We start from the raw sequence: 24,762 nt of genomic DNA, 5'->3' as shown, positions 1-24,762 counted from the left end.
TGATCTGTAAAAGTGCAGCTCATTAATTAGAACTTCCTGGTGTATGACAAGCGCTTTTAATAGTGTTGAGTCAGCGCACGTTGTGTAAAATAGTTGCGCAATTATTTCATAATTACTCGGTGTCTGAGTGCATTGCACAATATCAACTAGCACTCACATATTGAGTAATTATGAAATCATTGCATAATCACCTGTTATTCTTTTGATTAAGCAAGGTTAATGGCAAGCCGACTGGATTAAATGCATAGGTCTATTTGATAAAAGTAAAGTACAATGGATTACACATTTTGATTACATTGTTCCCATATAACTGGAAAACCTTTCGTGAGAGAAAAAACGGCCATTCAGCAAATGAAAGTTACTATTAGCCTCCTAGCTGCTTATCTGCTTTAACTAAAATTGTGTTCTACAATGCAATTTATCAGCCTTTCCTGTCAGAATTGTTCTCTATATCTCACAGCCATCTCAATTTTTTGCGTTTGGGTCTTTCTGCCATGTCATATGGTGAACGCATGCTAAATGATAATCGCAAAAATGTGTGGTTTTTGTTTTAATAAAACCCCAGTATTCGTTCAGCGGATGGCTGTGCTCGCATGGTAGAATATCCCAATTATTATAATTCTAGCGTTGGTGTTTGGCACTTGTGCACTTAACGCAGACCACGTGCTCCCGTTCCACTCTTGCTTATATAACTGTAGCCCTTGCAAGTTTACCGCAGGTGGATGCCATTTTCAGCAAGTAAAGTTGTCGGTGAATCAACCAGACACCTCACCAGTTCGTTGAGAGACATCAGACCGCTGGGAAACATGTCACAAAAAGTTTTGTCCAGAGGTAAGCAGCAGCGTATAGATCGTATAAGCATATAGCATACAAGGTTGTGAAAAAAAAAAAAAACGTATACAGAATATTTGGAGACTAGAACCCATAGAATCTATAACAGCTGAGCATATCGTCAGACGTGAACCTAACTCCAATCGTGAAAGCTGAGCCAGTAAAGTCAACTCTAAGAGTGAAATCCTCTCGGCACAATTTCTCAGCGCCGACGATCACATTTCCACATGCACCAGATGGGCATGTGGCCAATCGAATATGTGACTGTCTTTGGCAAAAGGAGGAGGGGGGGGGGTACCAAACGATATGATTGACAGCATGTACCCGATTAGTAAAACGTTGTACACTCGCCTGGTGACCCTCTGCATATACTTTTTACAACACACAACCTGCGAGCGATGCCTGCAGTCAATCTGCCGCAGTGGAATCGGAAATGGCATGCTGCGCCGATTGTCACGTATCTCGATCAGCAAAGGCGGTACTTCAGCATGATGAAGTTCTTCTTCGCAGCCGTACAGCAGGATTAGCTCAACGACAGACTTGTAAAGTATGAATTTGATGCGGAAGCTAACACTTCTGCTGTCTCAAATTTTGTTGAAGCCTGGACATCGCCGCTGCTGCTGCCGCGATCCTGATGCAGGTACTTGGACTGCACCTCCTCCAGCTAACCCTGTTCATCAGGATCTCCGCTTTGCTGGATCCTGTGGTGTTTGCTCTTGTCCGTGCTGATCTCCATCTCGTACGAGCTCGCACTGGCGATGAATTTGTCAGTAGGGATATGTAACTGCCCACCATCGCATCGATGTCGTTGGCAAAAATGTTATTGAGCACCCCCCCCCCCACTCACCTGTAAGCGGACACGGAGGTGTGATGGCAGCGGAGCTAGCAGAAGAACATGCATGAGTTTATGTGGTTTGTAAGGGTAATGTGCTGTTTTCACGTGTGGAAAAAGTTAGCTTCTCCTAACGCTGCATGCCAGGATCAGCACGTGCACTTAAGTCCAGTTTACATCACTTCCGGTTCATTTCACAGCGACGCGCTGAGACCTAATATGCTCTGAACCTACGTAGGCTTCGAAAAAACTATATAAGATGTTGTGGGAATATAAACTGCCCCCAAGGCAACAGGTGCTACACTCGATCGGAAAGCCACTCGATCCTCGTGTGATCGAGGTCACGGGAGAGAGAGAGGGGGGAGGGAATTGCATGGTGTTTTACACCGAGCCAGCAACAGGCTATAATTATCACAGCAGGGCAGCCAGTTATGTAAACAGATGCCACGTTCAGAGAAAGAACAGCGTGCCCGAGACGAGATCCGAGTCCACGACAGTCAACCTTCAATCTATAAGGCGCTTATAGTCCTTGTGCCACCGGGGTAACAATTAAATTGTCTTCCCTTGTTGACAAGATTGTGTGCTTGATCGGCCCGTTCCATGACGAATGTCATCGAATTGTTCCACATTACTTGCAAATGGAGGTCTGAAAGAACTTGATGCTTTTTCTTCTTAATGCTTTCCATGTCTCACATAAACACACACTCTTGATTATATTAATCTATTTGCAATGTTGTCTTTATACCCTCTTGTGCGTTTGTGATGGCCATGAATATCCCACTGTAATTTTTATGTGCTTGATGACCTTTGGGCTTTTCCAGTTCATGTTACTACCTATAGTTCCTCGATCTGCTGCAGGTTCCACCTTCCCACCTTTGTCTCCTGGAACCCCGAGACTGTACAGTATGAGATTCTGTCCCTTTGCTCAGCGTGCACGCCTTGTTCTAGCACACAAACGGGTTCAGTAAGAATTTTATATTTATGTTCTCCCTTGTTAATATTTTGGATTACTTGTAAACAGAAATCTGACATAGGTAGTAACAATGATTTCACTTTTATTTAGTAAGTTTTTTGTTAGCTGAACATATTGCACTATTATCAAAGTTATCAATCTGCAACATTAAGATAAACTGATAAAAGTAATGTTTGCTTTGGGTGCGTTTGAACTATCCAACAAAGTGTGCTGAATAGATTACATGTATGATACTCCAACAGCTATGAAACAGTCAACATAAACTTGAAGAACAAGCCAGAATGGTTCTTGGAGCGGAATCCAAAAGGCCTGGTGCCAACATTGGAGGATGATGGGAAAGTGGTATACGAGTCGCTCATAGTCTGTGATTACCTGGATGATATATACCCTCATCCACGGCTGACTCCAGCTGACCCATTCCAGAAAGCTCTGGATGCCATGTTTTTGGACTATTTTAATAATATGGTAAGATGGACGAATTATTCTGGATTGGTCTTTGTTATTTTAGTGAACCAGTTAAATATATATTATCTATGTAAATATACACCAATGCTGATAAAAGTAGCACATTACATCGCTTTCTTGTGGGTCTACTGTTTCACAAATTAGCAGTCAGTGTCGTTTGGAATGTGACTACACATACTATTCTGGATGACAGCAATGCCAACATATTAATGGTATTTGTGACTGATAGATGCTGCACTTCATTTACTGACCAATATATCTCACCAACAAACTATTAATCCAGACAGAAAAAGTGACTGAGTTGCATGTACAAACCGTAAATGTCTTTGTACCTGTTTCATGCATGCCAAAAATATGGTATGGATGGTTATTGCATAGTTATGGTATGCCAGGTCATTAGAGATGTTATGGATGAAGAAAATGTTTCTTTCTGCCAGAAATATCAAAAGTTAATCAATTGCTTCCCCTTTATTATTTTTTTAACATATTTTTCTGATCTACAAGAGTCTCTAAAAGAGGCCTATTATGCTTTTTTCAAAACTTAGTAGACAGGAAATAAATGTCAGTTTAATTTTTGTATGAGCTGGAAGAACTGTAGAGTACTGTGATCCTTGTGAATCAGAAAACCACAAAAACCCCTTGAGTTGTCAACTAAAATGATTGAATTTTGAAGCAAACTGTACCCTATTCCAAAAACACGCAAGACTGCCAAGTGACAAGTTTATCTAGGAATTTGCCTTGACCAGCTTCTTTATTTCTGCTAAGGTTTCACCCAGCATCTTCAAACTCCTTAGATCTGATGGAAAAGATGAAGAAGCAAAGAATAAACTTTGGAATGGTCTGCAAAACATATGTGATGAACTGTCAAAAAGAGGAAATTTCTTTGGAGGTGACGTAAATATTTCTATCTGTAGATTTTGGACAGAGAATGTTTATAAATTTGTATTCATTCCAGTGATCCATACAGATGTGGCAGAAGGTTTAAAGCAGGCTACAGTGAATGGTGTGTTCATATAGTTAAGTATGGAGGTAGAACCCTGCATGCTTGATATCACCTTGCTGTTTCCAGTAAATCAGTTTTTGATCCATATGCAGCCTATAAAATTATGTTAACAATGTTATAAAAATGCTTATACCCATGATAAATTTTCAACATCCCCATGGTGACAATAAGTTGCCTACATCCTAATCCCATGCCTAACCCTAAACTTTGTTGCTATTACTGATAGAGATACACTATCCCTACTCAAGTTAATTCATTTTTTATTCACCTTGTTTGTTACTTTCAATAGTTTGAAGTCAGGCACAGCTGACATTAAGAATGATTTCAGGTAATCATGTGGCAATGCTGGATTTTATGATGTGGCCATGGATAGAGAGACTTGATCAGCTGGGAAGACAAGATCCATTATTTGCCCCAGGTAGTGGAAAATTCTTAGAACTGTTTACCTGGATCCAGATAATGCAAACACTTCCAGCAGTCAAGGAAACAAGCATGAGCCCAGAACTGTACATTGAATTTGGAAAGACAGCAATGGATCTTCATCCACTGTATGACCTTGGGCTTGACCTGTGAAGAATAGTGAGGAGGGAGCTACAAAGCCCTCATCCTTTCGAGTGCAGTTACATTCGTTACTGGAGTACAGACCATTTTCTTTTTAATAATCACATAACATTTTATTCTCACATAATGCTGAATAAGATGGCTTTGCATTTTGTTGGGTATAATTAATTCCATAAGAATCCTCTATACGAGTCGTATTCATGGACATTACCATGGAGCACTAACATTCTTGTCAATTACTGACAATTTGCTACAAAGTGCTACAGTGGACTGGATGCAATATTCTCAGTTTTTTCAGATATGCAAGATTTACATGAAACATGGATATAAAGTAATTCAAAAACATCTATAAGAGTGTTGTTAAGAAAATAATAATAATAGTGATGCATATACTGCCTTTCCAAAAGTTTGCTTAGAGTGCTTTACATGAATAAAACATACAGACTAAATCATCAACAACCATGCACCCAAATTCGCATATAACAGACTTGCGCACTTCTACAACACACACAAGTAAATTACAGACACACATTATGCATGCTCACAGTCAGGAGAGTGTCACAGTGAAGTTGTTCTGAAAAGATGCGTCTTAAGTTTGGACTTAAAGGTAGTAAAAGAATCAAAAAGAAACAAAGTGTTGAAGGCTGATTTGTAATCCGTTCTAAGTTTATGGGGCTTGGTAAGAGAAAGACCTCAGTTGATATGTCTTTGTATTAGTGGGACTCGCTGAAGCTTGGTGTCAAAGGGTGAGCGAAGAAGTCGTGCAGGTGTATAGATGGGAGCAAGTTCGGAGAGGTACCAAGGACCAGTGCCAGAAACGGCAGAGTAAGTCAAAGTGGAAAGTAGGCTATACAGTCTGTGACTGGTAGCCAATGAAGAAAGTGTATGACAGGTGATAATGCTCATATCTAGATGGTCTGCAGATGAGGCAAGCAGCATTATTCTGGATCCTTTGTAGTCTGTCAAGAAGATACTAGGGAATTCCAGCTAAAAGAGAATTACAATAGTCCATCCTCTCTCTATAGCACAAAAGTACAGATTAGAGTTAATATATTTTTTTTCTGTATCATTCCAAATTTGTCTCCAGTAGACAACAGAACAAGCACCCTACCTCTTCTCATACAGTTCACACCCACAAATGTAAATGTCTTCATAGCTCTATAGTGTTATTGCATCCGTACACCAGCATTGAAGGAGTTATTCTATTGCTCAATTTCGTCGATACACCCATACTGAATGAGGCTAACTGATAATATAAATAAATGCAGAAACAACAGGTTAACTGAGATCAAAAAGTTTCAAGATTGTTAAAGTTTACAGAACACAATTTTCATCATTTGACTGTACTAATCATTTTATTGTTCATGTAAAGTCCTTGTAAATTAGTCAAACACCAAACAATATTAACTGCCACCATGATGTTTACAAATGCTCACGTATGTTTATTACACTTACCTACCTGTTCTGTGTAAAAATCTATGTCACTTCATTGATGCACATCTGCAAGAATTTGACCATTTTATCTGCACACCTTTTGACATTTTCATAGATTCTTACATCATGGTCTTTTGTGCTTACCCATGCATACTGTGGCCTATTTTCATTGTATCTATGAACACTTCCCATCATAACAAAACAGAAACACACGCCTGTGCTGATCACAGTAATATTCAAACGTGAATCAAAACTTGGATGCAAGTTCACATGTACAGACCACACAAAATTCCAAGCTTAATCTGAATTCAATCATTAAATACATTCACTCAATATGTTGATGTTCTTGCCACAAAATTCTCACTTTTTCAATGACATGCTGTCCAGGACTACTCTGAATAAACAAGTGGCCACCACAGATAATAGTAAAAATCCAGGCAAACCAAAGCAGATAATCTGTCTCCTCGGTAGGAATGCTAGAGAGAGGGCCTTCAAAGTCTTCTTTTGTCAGCTCTACTGAGGCATTTGGTTCCAGACCTAGGAAAAACATCCAAGCATGTTGACATGCTTCAGGCAAAGCAACATGTGGCTTCAGTTTGTATTTCTACAGTTCTCTCAAAACATCTTTCCCAAGGGATGCATAGGGAAAACACATGCAAAGTGTTATTAAATGTACATGGATAAAGAAAGAAGATGGCCAATTCTGATGACATGTACATGCTTATCCAAATAGTAACTTCTCTACTCCACCACATCTTATGTCCCAATCCCTCCTTACTCCATGTTCCCCAATTCTTTGATATCACCTAAAGATAAATCAGAAACTATTTCCAACAAAACAGCAAAAACAAATGACAGTACCTGTGGTATTTTGTATGAACTGGACCAGATTTTCAAAGTTACGCTCTGTGTGGTTGAATCTAATGGCAGATCTTGACTGATGGAACAGCATAATATTTGGCACAGCAACAGTACCAAAACGAGCATTTAGACTGAAACAAATATAACAAATATAAAAATGATAATTTCAGAACTTTCTGATCACATCAGAATTTTATCTATTAAAAAATGAAACTTTCAATATGCACAAATATGTCAATGTTTTCATGTACTTAACATAAATTCAAAAAGATAAATGGAGGTCAAGTCAGTTTTATTTGAAGATGTGATTTTATATTTATTTGAAGCAGTGATATGTAAAAACCTGGGACAGAGCCCTGGTGTTCTTTTATACAAAGAAACATGGGTTACTTTTATATAAAAAAAAATGTCAAGTTTCAAAAATCAGGGACATGGGAAACCAAGGTATTGTCCTCAGTTTGCATGCATGCTTGTGTCCCACTTTCTAATAAATGCATGTTTTTGTTTGTGTAAGAGAAAGAGAAACCAGAACTACTGATTACAGAAGTGAACATCTCTAAATACACATTCTCAATTCCATGTTTTAGAAAATCATGGGGAAACACTAGCCAAGAAGGACGAAACATAAGACACATGCATACACACTTGCTTTTTAATATGTGGTGCAACAATACATCACCCAGTTGAGCCACCTATTGAAGGGATACTTTATCACTGAGACATTGGGTATGACAAGCCAGCATGGGTCACAAAACAAAATCTAGTTCCAAGATCTAAAATTTCTGACACCTTGTTAGATTACCTTTTTTTTCTTTTGTGAGGAGGAGGACATTACCAACACACATTTTTCTGCATTGAAAACAAGTTGTTTAAAGAAATTTTTCAAAAAGCTGCCACTAACTTGCTAAAGTGAACAGTGTCAACAGCTAGGACATCAAGCTGCAGAAAGGCTCGCCCCAAAGCATTGTAGTGTGGTGCTGTTGCTGCACAAAAATGGCACCAAGGTGCGAAAAACATAACTAGAACACAATCAGAATGAGTATGGTTCTGTTCAAAACTCAGCATTTCCAGCAGTTCCGTACTGTTCACAACACGCACAGTAGCAGTTACATTTTCAGTGACATTTCGACCAAGACACTGAAACTTTGTTTTCTTGCTTGAGTCTGAAGCATTCTTATTTTGTTCTTTATCCAAGAGTCCTGAGGTATTGGCATTTTGAGCTATCTTGGTGCTGACCTTGCTGCCATTTGGGCTTTTCTCTACTACTTGGAACTCCTCTATCACTGGATTTAAGAGAAATTTTAGCAGATTCATCAAGGAGAAAAAGTGCTGGTTGCTGCTACGCTTGTGTTCCACGGTACCTATTTCAGTCTCCTGCGCCATTTCTGTCCAGGAATTATCCTCATGTTCCTTTTCTTTGATATGCTGCTGCAAACTTGCTTTGGTCTCTTCTTCATACTCACTACCAGCAATACCTATAGCTTGCATCACTACTCTAGGCTTCCTGTCCACCGCTTCTTGGTTTTCATTCACTGCATCATTACCATTGTCACTGACGGAAGGTGACAAAGGCTCTTTGTCAACTATGTCTTCTAATTTTAACTCTGATTTTGAACATGTCTTGTCCTGCACACAAGAAAAAGAGCACAATGCATTGTGGAAGTGAAACAAGTTTTAATAAAATAATGTCAGCGAAATGGTTCACCAGGAAACAGTGATTACACTATGAAGTACCTACATTTAAATACGTGCTCTGAAGGAGTCATATCTTTAAGAAGTTTGCACACAGTAATAACAATAAATGAAGATTTATACTGTGCATATTCACATTCCTACGAAGCATGCTCTTAGTACTTATAACAGGAATGAAACATGGACAGCATATGAGGGATGGAAGAATGAACAACAGTACTGACAACAAATAGAGGTATAGAAGTAGAAAAAAACATGCTGAGGCACCAAGTAACAAGAACTGAGAAATATATACTAAACCATTTTTCTACTTTGATCAGAAGTAACAACTACTGAAATAATTATGTGCAAAATTACTAGCAAAGTTGTTCATTTTATATCCTTCATGATCACTATAAGATGTTCATACTTAAATTTCAACATATTTACATAAATATTTATATTAATGTATTTAAATATAAACTGATGTCAATAACTGCTAGTGATATTTTACCATTGTAACAGTTGTACAGTTTAATACATATAACATAAGTAATATTGACATCAAGGATTTTTCATACCCCAAAACTAGTATCAGCACATTCATCAATATGTCTACTCTGCTCATTATCCACTTGTTTTTGATCTTGGTTTTGTTTTGGCATGGTGCTTAGTAAATCAACCTTTAAAGTATCTTGATTTGCGTCAGTCATTTTGCAAATGCACAATGCCAGAACAATCTGGCACAGTGACAGCAGATTCATTTTTCTCTGAAAAGTAATAAAACATGGTGAGCAGATGATGTCCAACATCTATAGCCCTCAGTATCTTAGTATTTAAGATTCAGTTTACTTCAATTATCAGGCAGTTTTAAAATCAATAACTGTAATCAGCTTCTGGTATTAGCAGATGGTACAGGTATCCTTCATTACTATTAACTCATTCAAGACATTACAATGTTCATCTTGATAGCTATAGATCATCATCACATTGACAAGAATCTTTGAGTTTATTTGTTTTTTTCAGATTTTGCAAATATATCAATATAAAACCATAGATTATTAGAAGGTTTTTTTAACATCAAATATATCTGCTGCGTGCAAAAGTAGAGTAGTGCATATTTTGAAATAAAGACTCATCTTAATGTTTAGCACCCTGTGATGTCTGCAATACTCTTTTAACATCATCATAGTTGATTGAAGAGACAAACTAACAGCAAAATCTCAGGAGGTATTAGATTCAACTTTAATGATGAAGACCTGGATTATTCGATATTATGCTATCTATGAAGCAATGTACTGTCAGAAGCAGCAGATGTATATCTTCTGGATATACAGAATAGATAATGTATTCCAAACAAGAAATGTATTCCACAGTACATTGTAAACAGATGTTTAGAACAGTATACAAATACATCCAAAACTATAGTTATATTAGCGTTGTGCATTGTAAATACTTATATGTGGATTGTAGTGCTGGAAAATATGCTGGAGAAAACAGCATAATTGTCATCCTTTTTCTTCCATCAATTGCTTCTCTATCAACTAATCACAAACTACCTATCTCCAAAATCTTTTTATATACTGCCAACATTGACTCTTTGAAATTGCTATAATTTGGGGGTGGGTAGAGAGAGAGAATAGATGGACTCACAAGAAAATGATTCCTATGTACAGAAAGACCTTTCTTTCGGACACCCAAGGCCAACAACGCTGAAAACTGATCAAATGATCAAACGACATTAAATCCAAAGCCTATGGCAAAAGGAACTTCTGTCAAACAATAGAAACGAAGACTTGAACCAGACGTGGGGAACGATTACTAATTGTTCTTCTACACGCCAAAAACGAAGTGTATTTTTAATGAATAAATATGCTACGAATTTAACGAGAACATTAAAAAAAACGGTTACTGTTTCATATGAATTCGTTCTAAAACACTTTGTATATTAAATAGTTTCACATTAAAAGGTTTTTTTTTCGGTAAAAATCTTCAGAATGCATACTTTTATGTGCTCTGTCTCAGCTCTTCTAGAGTTAATTCCACAGGACCCATCATTCTCTAACCACCGAGGCAAGCCATATTGTAAAAGGGACGTAATTCACATTTTTATGTCGTTTTTCCATTGTCTGAAATGTAGTATTGATGTCGTTTTGTAGCAAAGCAGTCGTAAAGATTCAAACAGCGTGAAGACTGATTTTTCTGCAATATAGAAACACGGACTATAGGTTAAAGCCACTGTGGCGTTTCTTCTCGCCCTCGACCTCTATCCCTTGCAAAATTGTCTCAGGATGTAAATTCGTTTGTGATTGGCCAGATTCGTCAGTTCATGAAATCAGCCAATCCGGAGAAGCTTGAGTCTCTTTCATCACCATACCGACCTGCTAGTGCCCGCACATATCTAAACACGCGGTGAGACAAACCGGCAAACGCCAGAGGAAGCATTTTCCTTCCTGCCTGGTAGGCTGAAGCATAAGCATTTGTAAAACAAAACTAGATGGCTACCAAGGGTGAAAGCGTTCACAACTATTCATTTATGTTCCCGTTTGAAAAAGACTGGAACGAATCGGTGTTTAACAAGTACATGGTAGAACGATGGACAGACAGCTTCGTCTACGCTGCAATCTATGTTGTTATAGTGTTTGGTGGTCAGGTGTACATGAGAACACGACCGCGGTATGATCTTAGACCTGCTTTGGCAATCTGGAGTGGTGTTCTAGGTATCTTCAGTATTATGGGCACTATTCGCACCGTACCAGAACTTCTGACTGCCATAAACAAGTATGGACTCCAGTATTCTGTTTGCGTCCCTACATACTTCCAAGGTGTGCCTGGTTTTTGGTCCTTCATGTTCACTGTGTCGAAGGTCTACGAGCTCGGCGACACCGTCTTCATCATTCTCCGCAAACAGCCTCTCATTTTTCTCCACTGGTACCACCATGTGACTGTTCTGCTTTATGTGTGGTACAGCTACCCTGATCATACTGCTCCAGGCCGTTGGTTTATGGTGATGAATTATCTTGTCCATTCCATTATGTATTCGTACTATGCTCTTCGAGCCATGCGGTTTAACATCCCCAAAGCTGTCAACATCTTGGTTACAAGTTTACAACTGGCACAGATGATCATTGGCGTTCTTATCAACATCTGGATTTATCAGATCAAGGGGCGTGGGGAGTTCTGCCAACAGAGCTATGACAATCTTCGGTATTCGTCAATCATGTACTTCTCTTATTTCATTCTCTTTGCTCATTTCTTTTACACTACATATGTAATAGAAAAGCCTAAAGGGGAGGGGAAGAAACAAGACTAATGGAGTTGTAGAAATATTAAGAATTCTGTTCAGTAAATCAAGAAATAATTGTTAAACTTTTTATTCATATAGTATAGTTCACATACCCATTTATCACTCAACATAAATTATTTGTAAGACTTGTACATGCTAACACTATTAGGCTCACAAAAAGTTGCAGACATTTCTTTCTGATCAGTAATATTAGTATTGTGCATTTTGTAGCTTTGACACAAAGTTAAATTCTTGCCATTGAGCAGCCAAGCCTTTCGTACTACCCATATTTTGTTGATAAGCATCATAAAAATGTGTGATGTGTTTTCTCAAGGACTTCTCTCATATTGTAGTTTTCAGTAACTGGTAATTAAAATGCTTAAGATTGGATTTTGCTGAGATTGTTGGCATAGACAATTTAGTTGTGCTGAGAACAAATATTGTTTGGGATTATGCCAGAAGCATTTTTTAGTAGTTTAGAAGCAACAGCTAAATAAGCTTCTAAGTGTCTTTATCTTATTTTTGAAATGCTGCAACAGTTTTATAATAATGTATCATACTGATGCCAGACCACCACTTCTAGAGAGTTTAATTACATGGTACTCTGCAGTTTTCTATTTTTCTTTGTCGAAGAGAAGTTTCTTCTAATCATGTTTTGTCTGAGAAAATTCATTGATGTTTTGCATTTGTTTAGTGTTGATTTGCTAAACATCTAGCTTATCAGCTTCCTATTAAAATATTTTGACCTTAAGATAGAAGTGGTCAAAAATGTTTGATGCATCCTAATCATAGACCTTTGAATAAAATATGGTGCCGGGATTGCACTTTTTGGTGTTAAATTACTTTCAATTCTGTTAATTCATAGGAAACATCAATGGTGTAAAAATTCTGATTAAAATTTATAGCTTACAATGAACTGATTTTGTTAGACTTTTTGATCTAGTATTGCAGACAAAAAGTACTGCTTATGTATTGTATACACATTTAAATTCTTTATTTTATGTAGTTTTTATTACAGAAAAATTGTTGTACTTGTTTGCTGGAATTAAGAAATATGTCATAAAAATTGTAAGGAGGGGGGAGTTAAAAAACAGAAATTAAGTTAGATTTTTCCCATTTATGATAATACTTAAATACTACTATAGTGTAATGGCCAAAGACAGCTCATATACTATAACTTGAAGCTTTGTGCATTTCATTGTACCTTAAGAAGGTGTATAAAACTCTGCGAAGGTAGAACTGTACTGGCATATATATATATGCATTGTTGCCTTTTAACATTTTTTTTTTCCTTCTTGTTTGCTGTCCCATGGTTGTGGTCTTTTATTTGCCCGATTCTTTTTTTTAATATACGTAAAGTGTAATTTTTGTCATTTCTCAGCGTTTGTCCCTTACTGTTCTAAAGATAGCTTTCAAACTATCATTAGAGCCGTGAGTTAACCAACTGTTGAAATCCTAACATATTTAATAAAACTCTTTGTTAAAAAAAAGAGTTAAAAAAATTATATTGCCTGTAGAGAGTGTGATTAGATTGCTTTGCTACATGCTATGTTGATATTCAAATTATGCTTTCTCTTTGATCACACCGTTTTATTTTTTGTAAAAGTAATTTTTATTTTTGTAAATTCTAGAACTCTGTAAACTCCTCAGAAAATGGAAATCCTGTCTAAGACAATGAATTAAAAGGAAAGCAATACAAACATGTATTAAAGGATATAATTTGTCATAAACATGATTTTTTAAAAACTCATAAATAAGTGTAAATAACTTGTACAGGATAAAGTAATAACATGATAAACATATCAATCTCTTTTTGAACAATGAATGCCATAGGAAGAAATAAATGAAACCAACTCTAGAAATCATATTATAAACGAAAGCTTCATCGTTTCGTTTGAATAATCAGTTGTTGAAAAGCATTAATGGTATGATGTACATCATGTCTTTATGAAAATGTACTTATACATAGATTTAAGTCAAGTAAATTGTTCTTGCAGCATCTTCAATCCACTTTGAGATGCTGTCTTCTAGAAAAATGAAAGCTTGACCAGTGGAAAACTTTTAATTGGGTATTTTTCACATCGCCATTGAATACAAAAAATAGTACATGATTATATACAGTGTTCTTAACAGTTTTAAAGTTTCTTGCTCAACCACTGACTATAGGTGGTTTTTGGCAATGCAAGTTCAACCAACTAGAGTTATTCATTGTCACCTCAAGGAGTAAAAATTAATAGTGTCTGATCATTCTTATAAGATTTGAGTCACCCATGAAGGAGGGCCAACCCCTTTCCCCTCCTTCCCCAAAATAATACTCTTTTCTGTCAGTAATGAGGTGGGCTAGATTATCAATGAAAAAGATGAATAATATCCTGAAACATTTCATGTATGTTTTAAAAAGGAACCACCACTAAGCCGGCAGCTTCTCATCCAATACCTCTGAAAGTCAGTAACAGGAAGTTGTTTTAGTCCAAGTGATAGAAATGTGCTAAATTTTCTCATATCATGTATTGGCACAGCTTTCATATGGTTTTCAACTTTACACTTTGGAAGGGCTCAGGTTAGGCCTGAAAGCACTATTTATTTATAGACATATCATGTGTGGTCTCAATTGGCACAAAAAGTGTGATAAGTTATCCAGAACACATCACCATGGTATAAAAAGTGGAAGCAATTTGACATCTTGTTTTTCAAGAGTGTGGAAGAGAGGATGAGAGATTCACGTAAGACAGAGAGGTTTAAAGACAGGCAAATGTCTGGTTTTGTCTTCTTTTATAAAATAGAGCTGTGTAATTGTTTTGCCTGCTGTGTGAGAACTTCAGCTTAATTTACTCCTAGTGTCTGCTGTTTAGTCCTTTGAATTCCCTTCAGTTACTATATTGCTGAGAAAACAAAAAGACATTGTGGATTTTGCATGTATTTCAATAACAAAATTACAAAAAAACTTTGCTATTAGTCTGTTTACCCCACTCCTAGAAAACTAGTGCTGTATCTGTGGAGTTCAGAACAGCTTCTGTTTTGTGAATCATTTTCTTGGACTTCTGTTTACATCCAGGCTTTTGTCAGAAAAGAATGAGGAAGATGGAAAGTCTTTAATGTAGCATCAAGGTGCCCCAAAGTATACTGACCTGTTACCTTTTGAGTGGTGTGCTTTAGCCTACTTTGTGTACATGTATTACAAAGTATTGCTGTCACTTTTGAAAGCTGTGAACATGCATATAAATTACTTAATGTATTTCTTCTGTCATATTATAATCTCTACACTTGGCATAATACTTGGTATGGTTGAAGCTTGCTAAAAAGTTGTCTGTTAAGCTTCTTAGTGTGTGATGACCTAAAAAGGCTGCTATGGTGATGCATGAGACCGGTGAGATCACAACGTAAGGTGGCCAATTTCAGGGAACAGTCCCAGTGGGGGCATTTTTTTTTTAAATAGTACATATTATATAGACTACTATTGTGTGCTCTTTGATAATCATGTTGGAAACTGTTTATAGTTCAGGTGTATTGTACTTTTCATCTAACACTCCTGCAGTTTGACTATTTGAGTGTTTCATTTTTACTTCTTGGCTGCTTTGGTTTTTTTTTTTAAAAAAAATGGAGTATCTATATCCACATGTGCATTCACATGCACATATACCTATAATACCTATACAGTGTCACTGTTGCTGCAAGCTTTACTTATTTTGTATCTTTTCATGAAGACATTGACTCAATCATTTATTGTCAACCTAACTTTTTTTTAGTGCCTATAGATGAAATAGACTAGTTTTCAGTATTAAACTGTAAAAATCCAGGAAGCAGCAGTGAGAGTTTACTTTTTCATCATAATGTTTATATTTTTGGAACCAAATACCATGCTTTTTGAAGCTGGTTGCTGCGGTTTAGATTTGTGAAAGCACTAGAAGATGAGAAAGGTATTAGCTTTGGATAGTATCTCCAGAAGTAGGATGAGTGTTAATAGATTAATAAACAGTTGATACTGTTGATAAGGTTATGCTAATGATAAGAAATACAATGTTTAACAAGGAAGGAAAGTGTTTGTAGTTTGAAATTTAGAAAAAGCATGAAATCTTATGACTAACAGTGAGACAGAAATGATGGTCATATCAGGATGGGGGTCATGTTCTGCTGGTACTTAGTGAGTTTCTTCCCTCTTTTCTTTTACTGCTGACTATGCTTTTTAACTTTCGAATTCACAAACTACAAAACGAGTAACTGATCAGCATATCATCTAGATATCAACCAGCACCCTGGATATCAGTGTTTAACTAATTTCGACCCTCCAGTGCATGCATGTATGTTCTTTCTCTGCATGTGGCATCTATTTATGAGGCTGATAATAATATAGTCTTAGTTGCCGGTTTAGCACAAAACACCAATCCCTACCCCAGTGTATGCATCCCTTTTGTGCTTGCAAGCAGTTCTGACCTATTTCAAAAAGTAGATAAGGCAGAAGCCACTTTTGATGATTTAGACTATGAAATATGGGCTAGGGCTTCAGGCTTGTGAGGTGGAAGGGGACTTGTTAAAATGGGTTATTGAGAGATATTTTTTGTAGTTTAACATATACTTTTGGTGGCAAATACTTTAAATAGTTTATTTTTATCCTTGTTGGTCTTTTAAAGTTTGACTTCAATATCACTTTTAACAGATTATTCAATTTTATTCCATAAAAAATGTAATTTATGCTTATGTCAGTTCCAAATTTTGTCCTCTTTTAGAAGACAGTAGGTTATAGGTACTAAATATTTGTGTTTTATTAGAATAAATTATTGATGGGAAAATCCTAATAAAATGGGATCAACTTGTGCATGCATACGACAGATCTACCCCCACTTGAAGTGTTTAGTAAATCTTCTTAATACTAAAAAATAATTTAGTAATAGATTTTATAAATACTTTGATGTGCATTGAGTTTTATTGCTTACCTGATTAACCAACATGAATGGCTGTCAATGACCTGTTTTGTGCTAACAACATATAAGAATGTTTAAAAAAAAGCTAAATCAAAAAAAAAAAAATCTTTAAGGGCCACTACAGTGTCTTTCAGAGATTCTTTCTCTCACTCAAGTACACTCACTGTTACCAGTTATAAAAAATACTGTTGAAAGTAAGTGTGTATTATATGGACTGTTTACAATATTGCCTAGTAAAGTGTATACATGTGTTTGAAATGTATGGTCTATGTGTTATGAACCATTTGTGCAAACTGTGAGTTCGTCAGATTTAGTGAGTCCATCTCTTATAAAAAGTAATTTGCAAATTGAAAAAAATGTACGTAAGAAGGATGCATTACTTGGTGGGTTGTTATCTTATCCATGAAGCAGATATTTTCAGTCTTTTCTTAATTGCACTGGTAAAAGATAAAACTTCTGTGTTATTTCTCAGTCCTCTTTGGTATTTGGCTCATTTTCTTTCAAGGTTCATAACTTGGCTTCATATATATATATGCACAACTCTGTATCACATTGTATTATGTTGTTTTGTGAAACATGATTGATGTGTGTTTGAGCAGTAGGCAGTTTCCCTGCTTTTTTTGCATAGGCTTTAGTGAAACAATGTACCATAGCATTCATGCAGTTTTGAAAGTCTGGAAAAGTGTTAACATTTTAGGAGGGCAGCGTAAGAGCAGTTTCTACAAAGGAAAAATGAAAGTGCATCACCCAGAGAAGTGTCTATCAAAATGAACTCTGCCATAATCTAGACATCTAGATACCGAAGACAATAGATATGGTAGACTGAGTATTGGCCAGTTTTGGGACTATCAGCAATCTTGGAGACCCTGTTGTGATCTTATGATGTAGTAGAAGTAGTATAGAGGCTAACAGTCATTGCAAAGGCCTCCAGCCTATTCACTGTTCCTTCTGTAGTTAGAATTTAATCTGTGTCTGAAGTCACCATGCATGTATAATCATTATCAAAGTCATAAAAAATCTATAAATTTTGGAATGTTACCTAGAGAGTTCTGGAAGCTATTCAAATTTGGTTCAAATTTAATCTTAGTCAGAAGTTTGTTCTGATTTGCAACAACTCTTTGTGAAAAATAAAATTTGTGTTTAGTGGTATTACACTGTTTGATGAAACTTTTCCTAAATTTCCAGTAATAGTTTGTAGTAAGCAAAAAAATATATTCACATCAACATCATTAGATTCATGAAATATCTGGAACATCATAATTAGGTCACTTCTGATCCTTCTTCCTTTACGAGAGTCACTGTATGTTGATGCAAAGTGCCCCATACAATTTTAAATTCAAATTACAAAAATTCTTCTAATGCCAATTGGCTTGCCTTACTGATCACTCGTTGATTATGAGGATCAAATGACATTTGGCAAACAGAAGTGGCTTCCTTCTTTTCATCATAGGTCTTTATTGTGCGAATCTTATTTTTATGCTTGCATATTGGATTATCTTTACCCACATGCATAACACCACTTTGATATATTAAAAAATAGTTTCAGTTTTTCACACCATGCCTGTATCATGCATATATCACTTTGAATCATTGCTATATCTTACATCATTTATCTATATATATCTTACATCATTTGCAAACACCATGCATATGTACTAGACAGTGTTATCTGGTAGGTCATTGATAAACAGTGAATATTGGACCTAAAATACCTGAGGAATTCCTCAAAACCTAAGCTTTACCTGAGTTTGCAGATCCCACTCTAACAGGTCCTATTAAAGCGCTTCTGATCCAACAAATTCAACCATCTCAAACTACACATACAATGATTTACTAACAGTTTCTCATGTGGGACAGAAAAGCCTGATTAAAATAAATATCTATGTCCTGCCCTCTTCTGGTGAAGAGGTGACATCCCTTAAGACCTCTTAACAATGAAGATCATTAGATTCTGAAACCGGGCTCATATCTTCTTTTCATCTATTATCTACAAAATGTTAAACAGTATCTCTGATCTGACAACAGTCTCCAAAACTTGACACTCATCAAACTTAATGATGCTAAACCATTGCCAGATCATAAACAAAGCTAAACAACACAATGGGACATATAAGCCCTATACATGCTTATCTGCATTCAAATGCCAATCAGTATTACGCCCATGGAACTAATCCTTGCAGGCTATAAGTGTGGTCACAGCCAGGTAGACAATTAAGGTAGTCGAGCACACCACCCGCGAAAAGCCTCACCACAATAAAGCGCTTATAGAATGTAACGTATCTTTGACCTTCAGATGCACCCCACTTTTTGCCTGACCTTTGGGTGCTTGAGTGGAAGCAAGGTTTTGCCAGGATGCTTCTGTCTTGCGGCGCGTGCTCTGAGTGAAAACGTTGCCTATTGACGTAATATGCGCAAAGTTGCGTGCATGCGAACTCTCTCGTGCAAGTCTCGTGCAAAGCATCATAACATATTGGTCGAAAATACGTACTCTCACTGTACGTTTGTTAAAGACTAACCTGAATGGTTTGGGTTTTTTTTTTCAGATAGCTGTAGATATAGGAAATATAAACGTAACCTGTAAATTTCCGTTTCGACTATTCGGACGGTTAAAGTCTGCAGTTCTCATGCTAAAGTAACAGTTTTTCAGAACCACTGGCAACCTTGTGAATGGTGCACTAACGAGACATTACACTGTTACCGGCGCTCATTGATTGCAGGTGCAAATCGTAGCGGATAATTAATTAACGGATGGGTTTTGGAGACTGAAATTTACAGGTTAGTTTTATATCGGTTACTTCTACCGATGTCTGGGAGAAAAAAAACAAAACAACCCGCATACCATTCAGGTTGGTCTTTAAAATGAAAATAATGGTGATTATTATCTTTTCATTCTCAAAAAATCTTTTAGTGCGCTAGGCACATTGAGATTTTAAGTATATATCAGCTCTGAAAGTAATTACATTCTGAAACCGAGCAGTGAACACATTTCTAATTTTAAACACTTTCATGCCTTAAATCTATTTAGGTTATCATGCAGTTGTAAAGAAACACAGTGCACAACACACTATTTAAAACTAAAATTGTTTTTAAATAAGGTATAAAACCGTTAAAGCCAGACTTTCGTTCCAGTCAGCACAAATTTGCGTTTGTGAGATGCATTTATGGCAGAAAAGCTGTGTTTGAAAAGCGTTTCTAAATTTGCTTCTTTAGAACAGTTTGAAGTTTTAGAGACATGTGCAACTAACCTATGGCCCACATGTTCCTGCTTCTGCATCTTGTCTTGCTAAAAAAAAAAAAAAAAAGTTGCATCCAGAAATAAAACTGGCTTCATCGTCTCAGCATCTTGTTGACTGCTATCGCGCCTTGAGCAGGCCGCAAGGGCGCGTTGAAAAGTTGCGAGGGTTCGAGACAGCCAGAAGATGCTGTGGCTTGGGTAAGTGTCCATCCTTGGTCCTGCCAATGAGGATGTCATCACCTTATCTTGATATGCCCGATCATCATCGACCTCTTGGCATGGGATGTTGTAAATGTGCTTTTGTGATAAAGTAAAAATGTATTCCACTGCAGCGTTAGTAATCACACAGAAAGGGGCTCGAAATAAATAAATAAGGGAGTGGACAGGATTTTGTTGATGTGCACTAGAAAGCACATGGAAATAAAGCTGTCATATGCAGTCTGATTTCCATGCTATCACTTTGCCGCTTTTTTTTTTTTTGGGTTTTTTTGTTTAAGTTTGTGAGTGTGGTGTAACGGTCATCTCTCAGGTGATCAATCATCCTGGTTGTAGACTTTCATCTTTGGCTGCGGTACAGCCGTGGAATATTGAGAAACTTGCCACATATACTCTACAGCTATTCATGTGTGTGATTTCCATTGATGACAAATCTTTATTTACGAGGGTAACAGAATAAGCAAAGTTATGCTTTTTGCTTTACATTTAGCTCTCGAGCTAAGGAAAGGAAATTGAAACACTGTTGAACTCTAAAACATGAATTAAAGAGGGAAAATGAGAATATGTATGAAGATCTGGGTTGTCTAATTTAATAGGAATTTTTGTCTAATGAATAAGTAGCATGGTTCATGTACATTTTTCGCTGATAGTAATGGAGGGTCTCTGCAAGCAAAGGTTTTGAAATATGTGTTTTAGAAGTCCTGCTTTAAACTGATATAGATTGGATTTAGTTTGTTGGAGGTATGAAGGAAGGCTGAAGACAAGAAATGACATGTATGTGGGGGTATTAACAACAGCGAATGTTCACCACTCCATCATTACACCCGCAAATCACATATCTTTCTCGACATGTCTGCTAAACCTACATACCACATACCAAGCAATCACTTGGCTTTTGACCAGACCAGAGTTTTTGTCGCCACCCGACACAGAAAGGGAGGCTACACCCGGGTCCGCGTTCTTGTACTGTTCGCATTCTGTCGATCCATTCAACCTGATAAAGTACACCCGTACCCAGCGAAGCCCCCCACCCGAAAGCCGTCCCTCCCTACACCCCATCTCATACCGCCATGACAAACAGTCTGCCCATCGATTTGACTACTACTCGGTGCCGTGCCTAGTGGGGTATACATGGTGGGGGGCTCACCGTCACTACAAAAACTGGGATCACGTGACAGGTGTGGTACACGTACAGTCAACTGCTTGGGTGTGCTTCAGGGCCACAGCAAAAATGATGTCAAGTGAAGGTCAGGGAGAAGATGCAGTATGCTTGGCATGAAGTCGGTGAACCATGCACTTACGTGCAATAAAAGTCGGTTTGTTGGGGAAGACAGGGTATTCATAGGTCCATGTATGAGCTCAGATTAGCGCCAACCGACGGCATAACCGTCACTAGGGTGGTGTCCGCTTCCGTTAAGTACCCAAACCTACGGTTATATTTATAAGGTGGCGGCGCTTATTTTGCTTAGAACAAGACTAATGCGAATTAATAGACAGAGAAAAAAAAAATCTTTTCACGATTGGATTAATCTTTTTTGAAAAATTATACACGTTGAACCGTTCTACAAATTTGGATTAATCCAGACACCACGTACACCCTCAGCCTCACAGATACTATATTCCAGGTCAAATTATTAATTCTAACCGCGTGGTACACCCTACCCCAAACGCTACACGTGCTCTTCTCATTGAGGGTGTGTGCCACGCGCAGTTTTCAAGATGCTGAACTACTTAGTGTGAACCAGCAGACAGTCAATGACTATCAGCGCTGTGACACAATTAAGCCTGCTCATGAAATTCATGCCGCCATCAAAGGGCTTAGTAGTACTATCAAATGCTTCGCATTGTATTTCTTTTTAATTTTGGACAATACACTCAAGAAATATGATCACCTGACTACGTTGGAAAATTAATTTCCGCGCACCCTTCTCTCTTTTTATTACTTCATTAGCCGTCGCTACTTTCACATGTTCGCATGACCTGTGAAATTGTGTGATATCCTGTGTGATTGTGTGAAACCTGTGATATCCTCATCCACTTTTCTGCAGCGTTAGTATGGACTCAATGCCACAGAAAGGGATTCTAAAATAAATAAATAATCGTCAGTTTAGTAGCCCAACATAGTTTCTTGGACACAAATCCGCCGATAGCTTAACCGTTGGTTAGCATTCAACAGTTCCCGACAAACGCCAGATAACTTTAGCGCCGGTTAACTGACCAGCAGCCATAAATACAGAAGGAGCCAACCTTCACATTAGACGAGGACCCAGCACATCGGGTGGCGATTGATGGATATTCCATCGATCTCTGGGAAGAATCCTCATTGCTATACACCAGGACATGGGAGTTGGATACATCGTCTTTCATAACTCACATCATGCGGCCACAAGAGCGCGAGAAATAAATACAAAAACGATTTTTCTTTTTTTGCGACGACGTAAACAAGGGTCTGCACAGATATATTATAATGAACACTGAACACAGAAAGACATGGACATGCCTTAGTGATTTGTTGTTCCTAACCCAGGCATGCGCCCAGAGATCACGAAATTTTGAAACATTAATAAGACTGTCCAGCACACGAATAGGTACTCAGTTTATGAAAGGTTAGCAAAATGAATGTGATGCAGAGAGAGGAGTGTGCGTGTGCGCGTGTGTGTGAGAGAGAGATAGAGAGACGCCATTAGACACAATACTGATAGCCACAGTAATCAGACATTCAAATAAGAGCCTATAGGTAATCACAAAAGTCGCTTGACAAATCACATTTTGTCAAGCGCTAGTCAGTTGGCAGCAGCATTTCAAGCAGAACAACTCCCCCAACGCCCCTCGACCGATGGAGTCAGTGTGATGACAGAGACTGGGCAAGAGAAAACCTCATGTCACACGGATTACGTGACTACGACTACTCAAGCCGAGACATCTTCAGCATGTCACCCAGATAGAGATAAGGTGATCGGCAATACGATAAGGCAGTCGGTGTGAGGCAGTGGGGCTGTGAGGGGATTACTAAAGCAGGGACACACCAGGTATCACAATCCTAGAACACAATCACGACCGTGACCTGGCAGGTAGTAAGCTGGTGTTAGAAACATTACCGAGGGTAATGTGTGTCACAGCCTATCGTTTAGAGGTAGTTAGGGATAGCGTCTCGTTCCCCAGGCTTTTTATAGAGTGTGCTGTTCAGGATTAGAACGATGGATGGGTCAAATTCAGGGCTAGGCAAAGAGACTCGGGTGAACAGGGTACAATTGAAGGAGGTGTAGTCTTTTAGGTACCTGAGCGCGACCATTTCTAAGGACGTCCGTCTCGGGATCACGGCAACAGGAGCGGTGATGGCCAGGGTCATCAAGGTCTGGGACAGCAAAAGTGCCAGCTTCTGCATCAAATGTAGGTTTTAAAAGTTTCTCGTTGTGCCAATCCTGCTGTATGGATGCGAGAAGTGGATCTTGTCGGAGCAATGGATCCAAGCTTTCGAAATGAAGTGGTTCAAGAAACTCCCTCAGGTCTCCTACAGGAAGCAGAAGACGAACGCCTTTGTCCGCCACTCAGTCACCTGCTTGGTAGGTTGCCAGGAGTGGTGTGGTTCGGTCATGTCGGCTGACATTTAACCTTGCCAAAGACAGTTCTTTAAGGGTACTTTGAATGCAGTCAACGCCGTGGCAAGTATGGGGGACCATGGGGGACCGTGGGGGACCTTCTCACGCAGACCCATGTCCGGCCCCACTAGCGTGAGCTTACCTCTGCTGTGTCCAGTCCTGTCTCCCCTAGGATTAGTACCAGAGGTTCCAATTAAGGGATGAGAAAATGAAGAAGAGGACCAGATAGTGCAGTACTTGAAAAAAAAAAAAAGAATTAGGTAGCTCACGTGAGTATTTGCTTTGTCTACTAACTTTAATGGTTGGAGTACCTGGAGGTTTATGTGACAGAATTTTATTGGCAGAATCTAATCCCGACTCGCTAAAGGTCAGTCTGGCAATGTGGGTTGTTTTGTCGAGTTGGAGGGTATAGCAAAATGCGAGTGTCGGATGATTCTTGCCTTGAGACAATTGGTGCTCAGCTCAGTAGTGCCATTGTCAGAGAGACAGGAATGTTCCAGACACAGTGGTTTGTAGTTTAGACGGACTAGGAAAGCAGGCGTCAGAAAAAAAGAGTTTTTGGTGCCGTAGAAATCAATACCGTACCCAGGGTGGCTGGAAATGATTTGCCAGGCGATTGCATGCTCCAATACTGTACCTAGGGTGGCTGGAAATAATTTCATGCTCCAAGTCTACATTCAGCGCTATTCTAGTGCAAGTAGCGGGTGCACCTAACTGCAGTGTATCAGTGTTGGCTGGTCTCCACACCCTGTGCAAGAGGTTGGGTGGAATCCATGCGGGTAGCTGCTGATGCTCGTTCTGTGAGTGACAGACCGTGGGCGCGACACAAACTGTATGAGTGAACGAGAAAGGAAAATTCCTTCTACTGTTGCTTTG

At 38.1% G+C, this 24,762-nt stretch overlaps 3 protein-coding genes across 7 annotated transcripts; 2 read left to right on the top strand and 1 right to left on the bottom strand.

Annotated features, from left to right (window-relative positions):
• Positions 1 to 558: 558 nt before the first annotated feature.
• Positions 559 to 4,713, top strand: LOC112559206 (glutathione S-transferase omega-1-like). Of its 4 annotated transcripts, none has more exons than XM_025230244.1 (5): positions 559 to 831; positions 2,522 to 2,627; positions 2,879 to 3,101; positions 3,867 to 3,990; positions 4,433 to 4,713. In XM_025230244.1, exons 1-5 carry the CDS (start codon positions 723 to 725, stop codon positions 4,675 to 4,677), a joined length of 807 nt encoding a protein of 268 aa, XP_025086029.1. In that variant the 5' UTR covers positions 559 to 722; the 3' UTR covers positions 4,678 to 4,713. The 4 variants fall into 4 exon arrangements, with proteins under 4 accessions (XP_025086029.1, XP_025086039.1, XP_025086058.1 ...); XM_025230254.1 differs by lacking the exon at positions 559 to 831 and adding an exon at positions 862 to 1,471; XM_025230273.1 differs by lacking the exon at positions 559 to 831 and adding an exon at positions 2,111 to 2,205.
• Positions 4,714 to 5,998: 1,285 nt separating this feature from the next.
• LOC112559190 lies at positions 5,999 to 10,886 on the bottom strand. Of its 2 annotated transcripts, XM_025230218.1 has the most exons (6): positions 10,637 to 10,886; positions 10,285 to 10,350; positions 9,213 to 9,401; positions 7,862 to 8,586; positions 6,961 to 7,091; positions 5,999 to 6,636 (listed from the first exon to the last, which is right to left on the bottom strand). In XM_025230218.1, the coding sequence occupies exons 3-6, from the start codon at positions 9,393 to 9,395 to the stop codon at positions 6,425 to 6,427; spliced, it is 1,251 nt and encodes a 416-aa protein (XP_025086003.1). In that variant the 5' UTR covers positions 9,396 to 9,401; positions 10,285 to 10,350; positions 10,637 to 10,886; the 3' UTR covers positions 5,999 to 6,424. The 2 variants fall into 2 exon arrangements, with proteins under 2 accessions (XP_025086003.1, XP_025085995.1); XM_025230210.1 differs by lacking the exon at positions 10,285 to 10,350.
• A 104-nt stretch (positions 10,887 to 10,990) lies between these two features.
• LOC112559198 (putative fatty acid elongation protein 3) lies at positions 10,991 to 17,985 on the top strand. The gene has a single exon (XM_025230233.1). It carries the CDS (start codon positions 11,129 to 11,131, stop codon positions 11,942 to 11,944), a length of 816 nt encoding a protein of 271 aa, XP_025086018.1. The 5' UTR covers positions 10,991 to 11,128; the 3' UTR covers positions 11,945 to 17,985.
• Positions 17,986 to 24,762: the final 6,777 nt, after the last annotated feature.

The sequence above is a fragment of the Pomacea canaliculata genome, linkage group LG1 (assembly GCF_003073045.1).
Source record: "Pomacea canaliculata isolate SZHN2017 linkage group LG1, ASM307304v1, whole genome shotgun sequence".
NCBI classification, from domain to species: domain Eukaryota; kingdom Metazoa; phylum Mollusca; class Gastropoda; order Architaenioglossa; family Ampullariidae; genus Pomacea; species Pomacea canaliculata.
The sequence above is the reverse complement of the archived record's forward strand: the minus strand, read 5'-3'. Positions and strand labels throughout refer to the sequence as shown.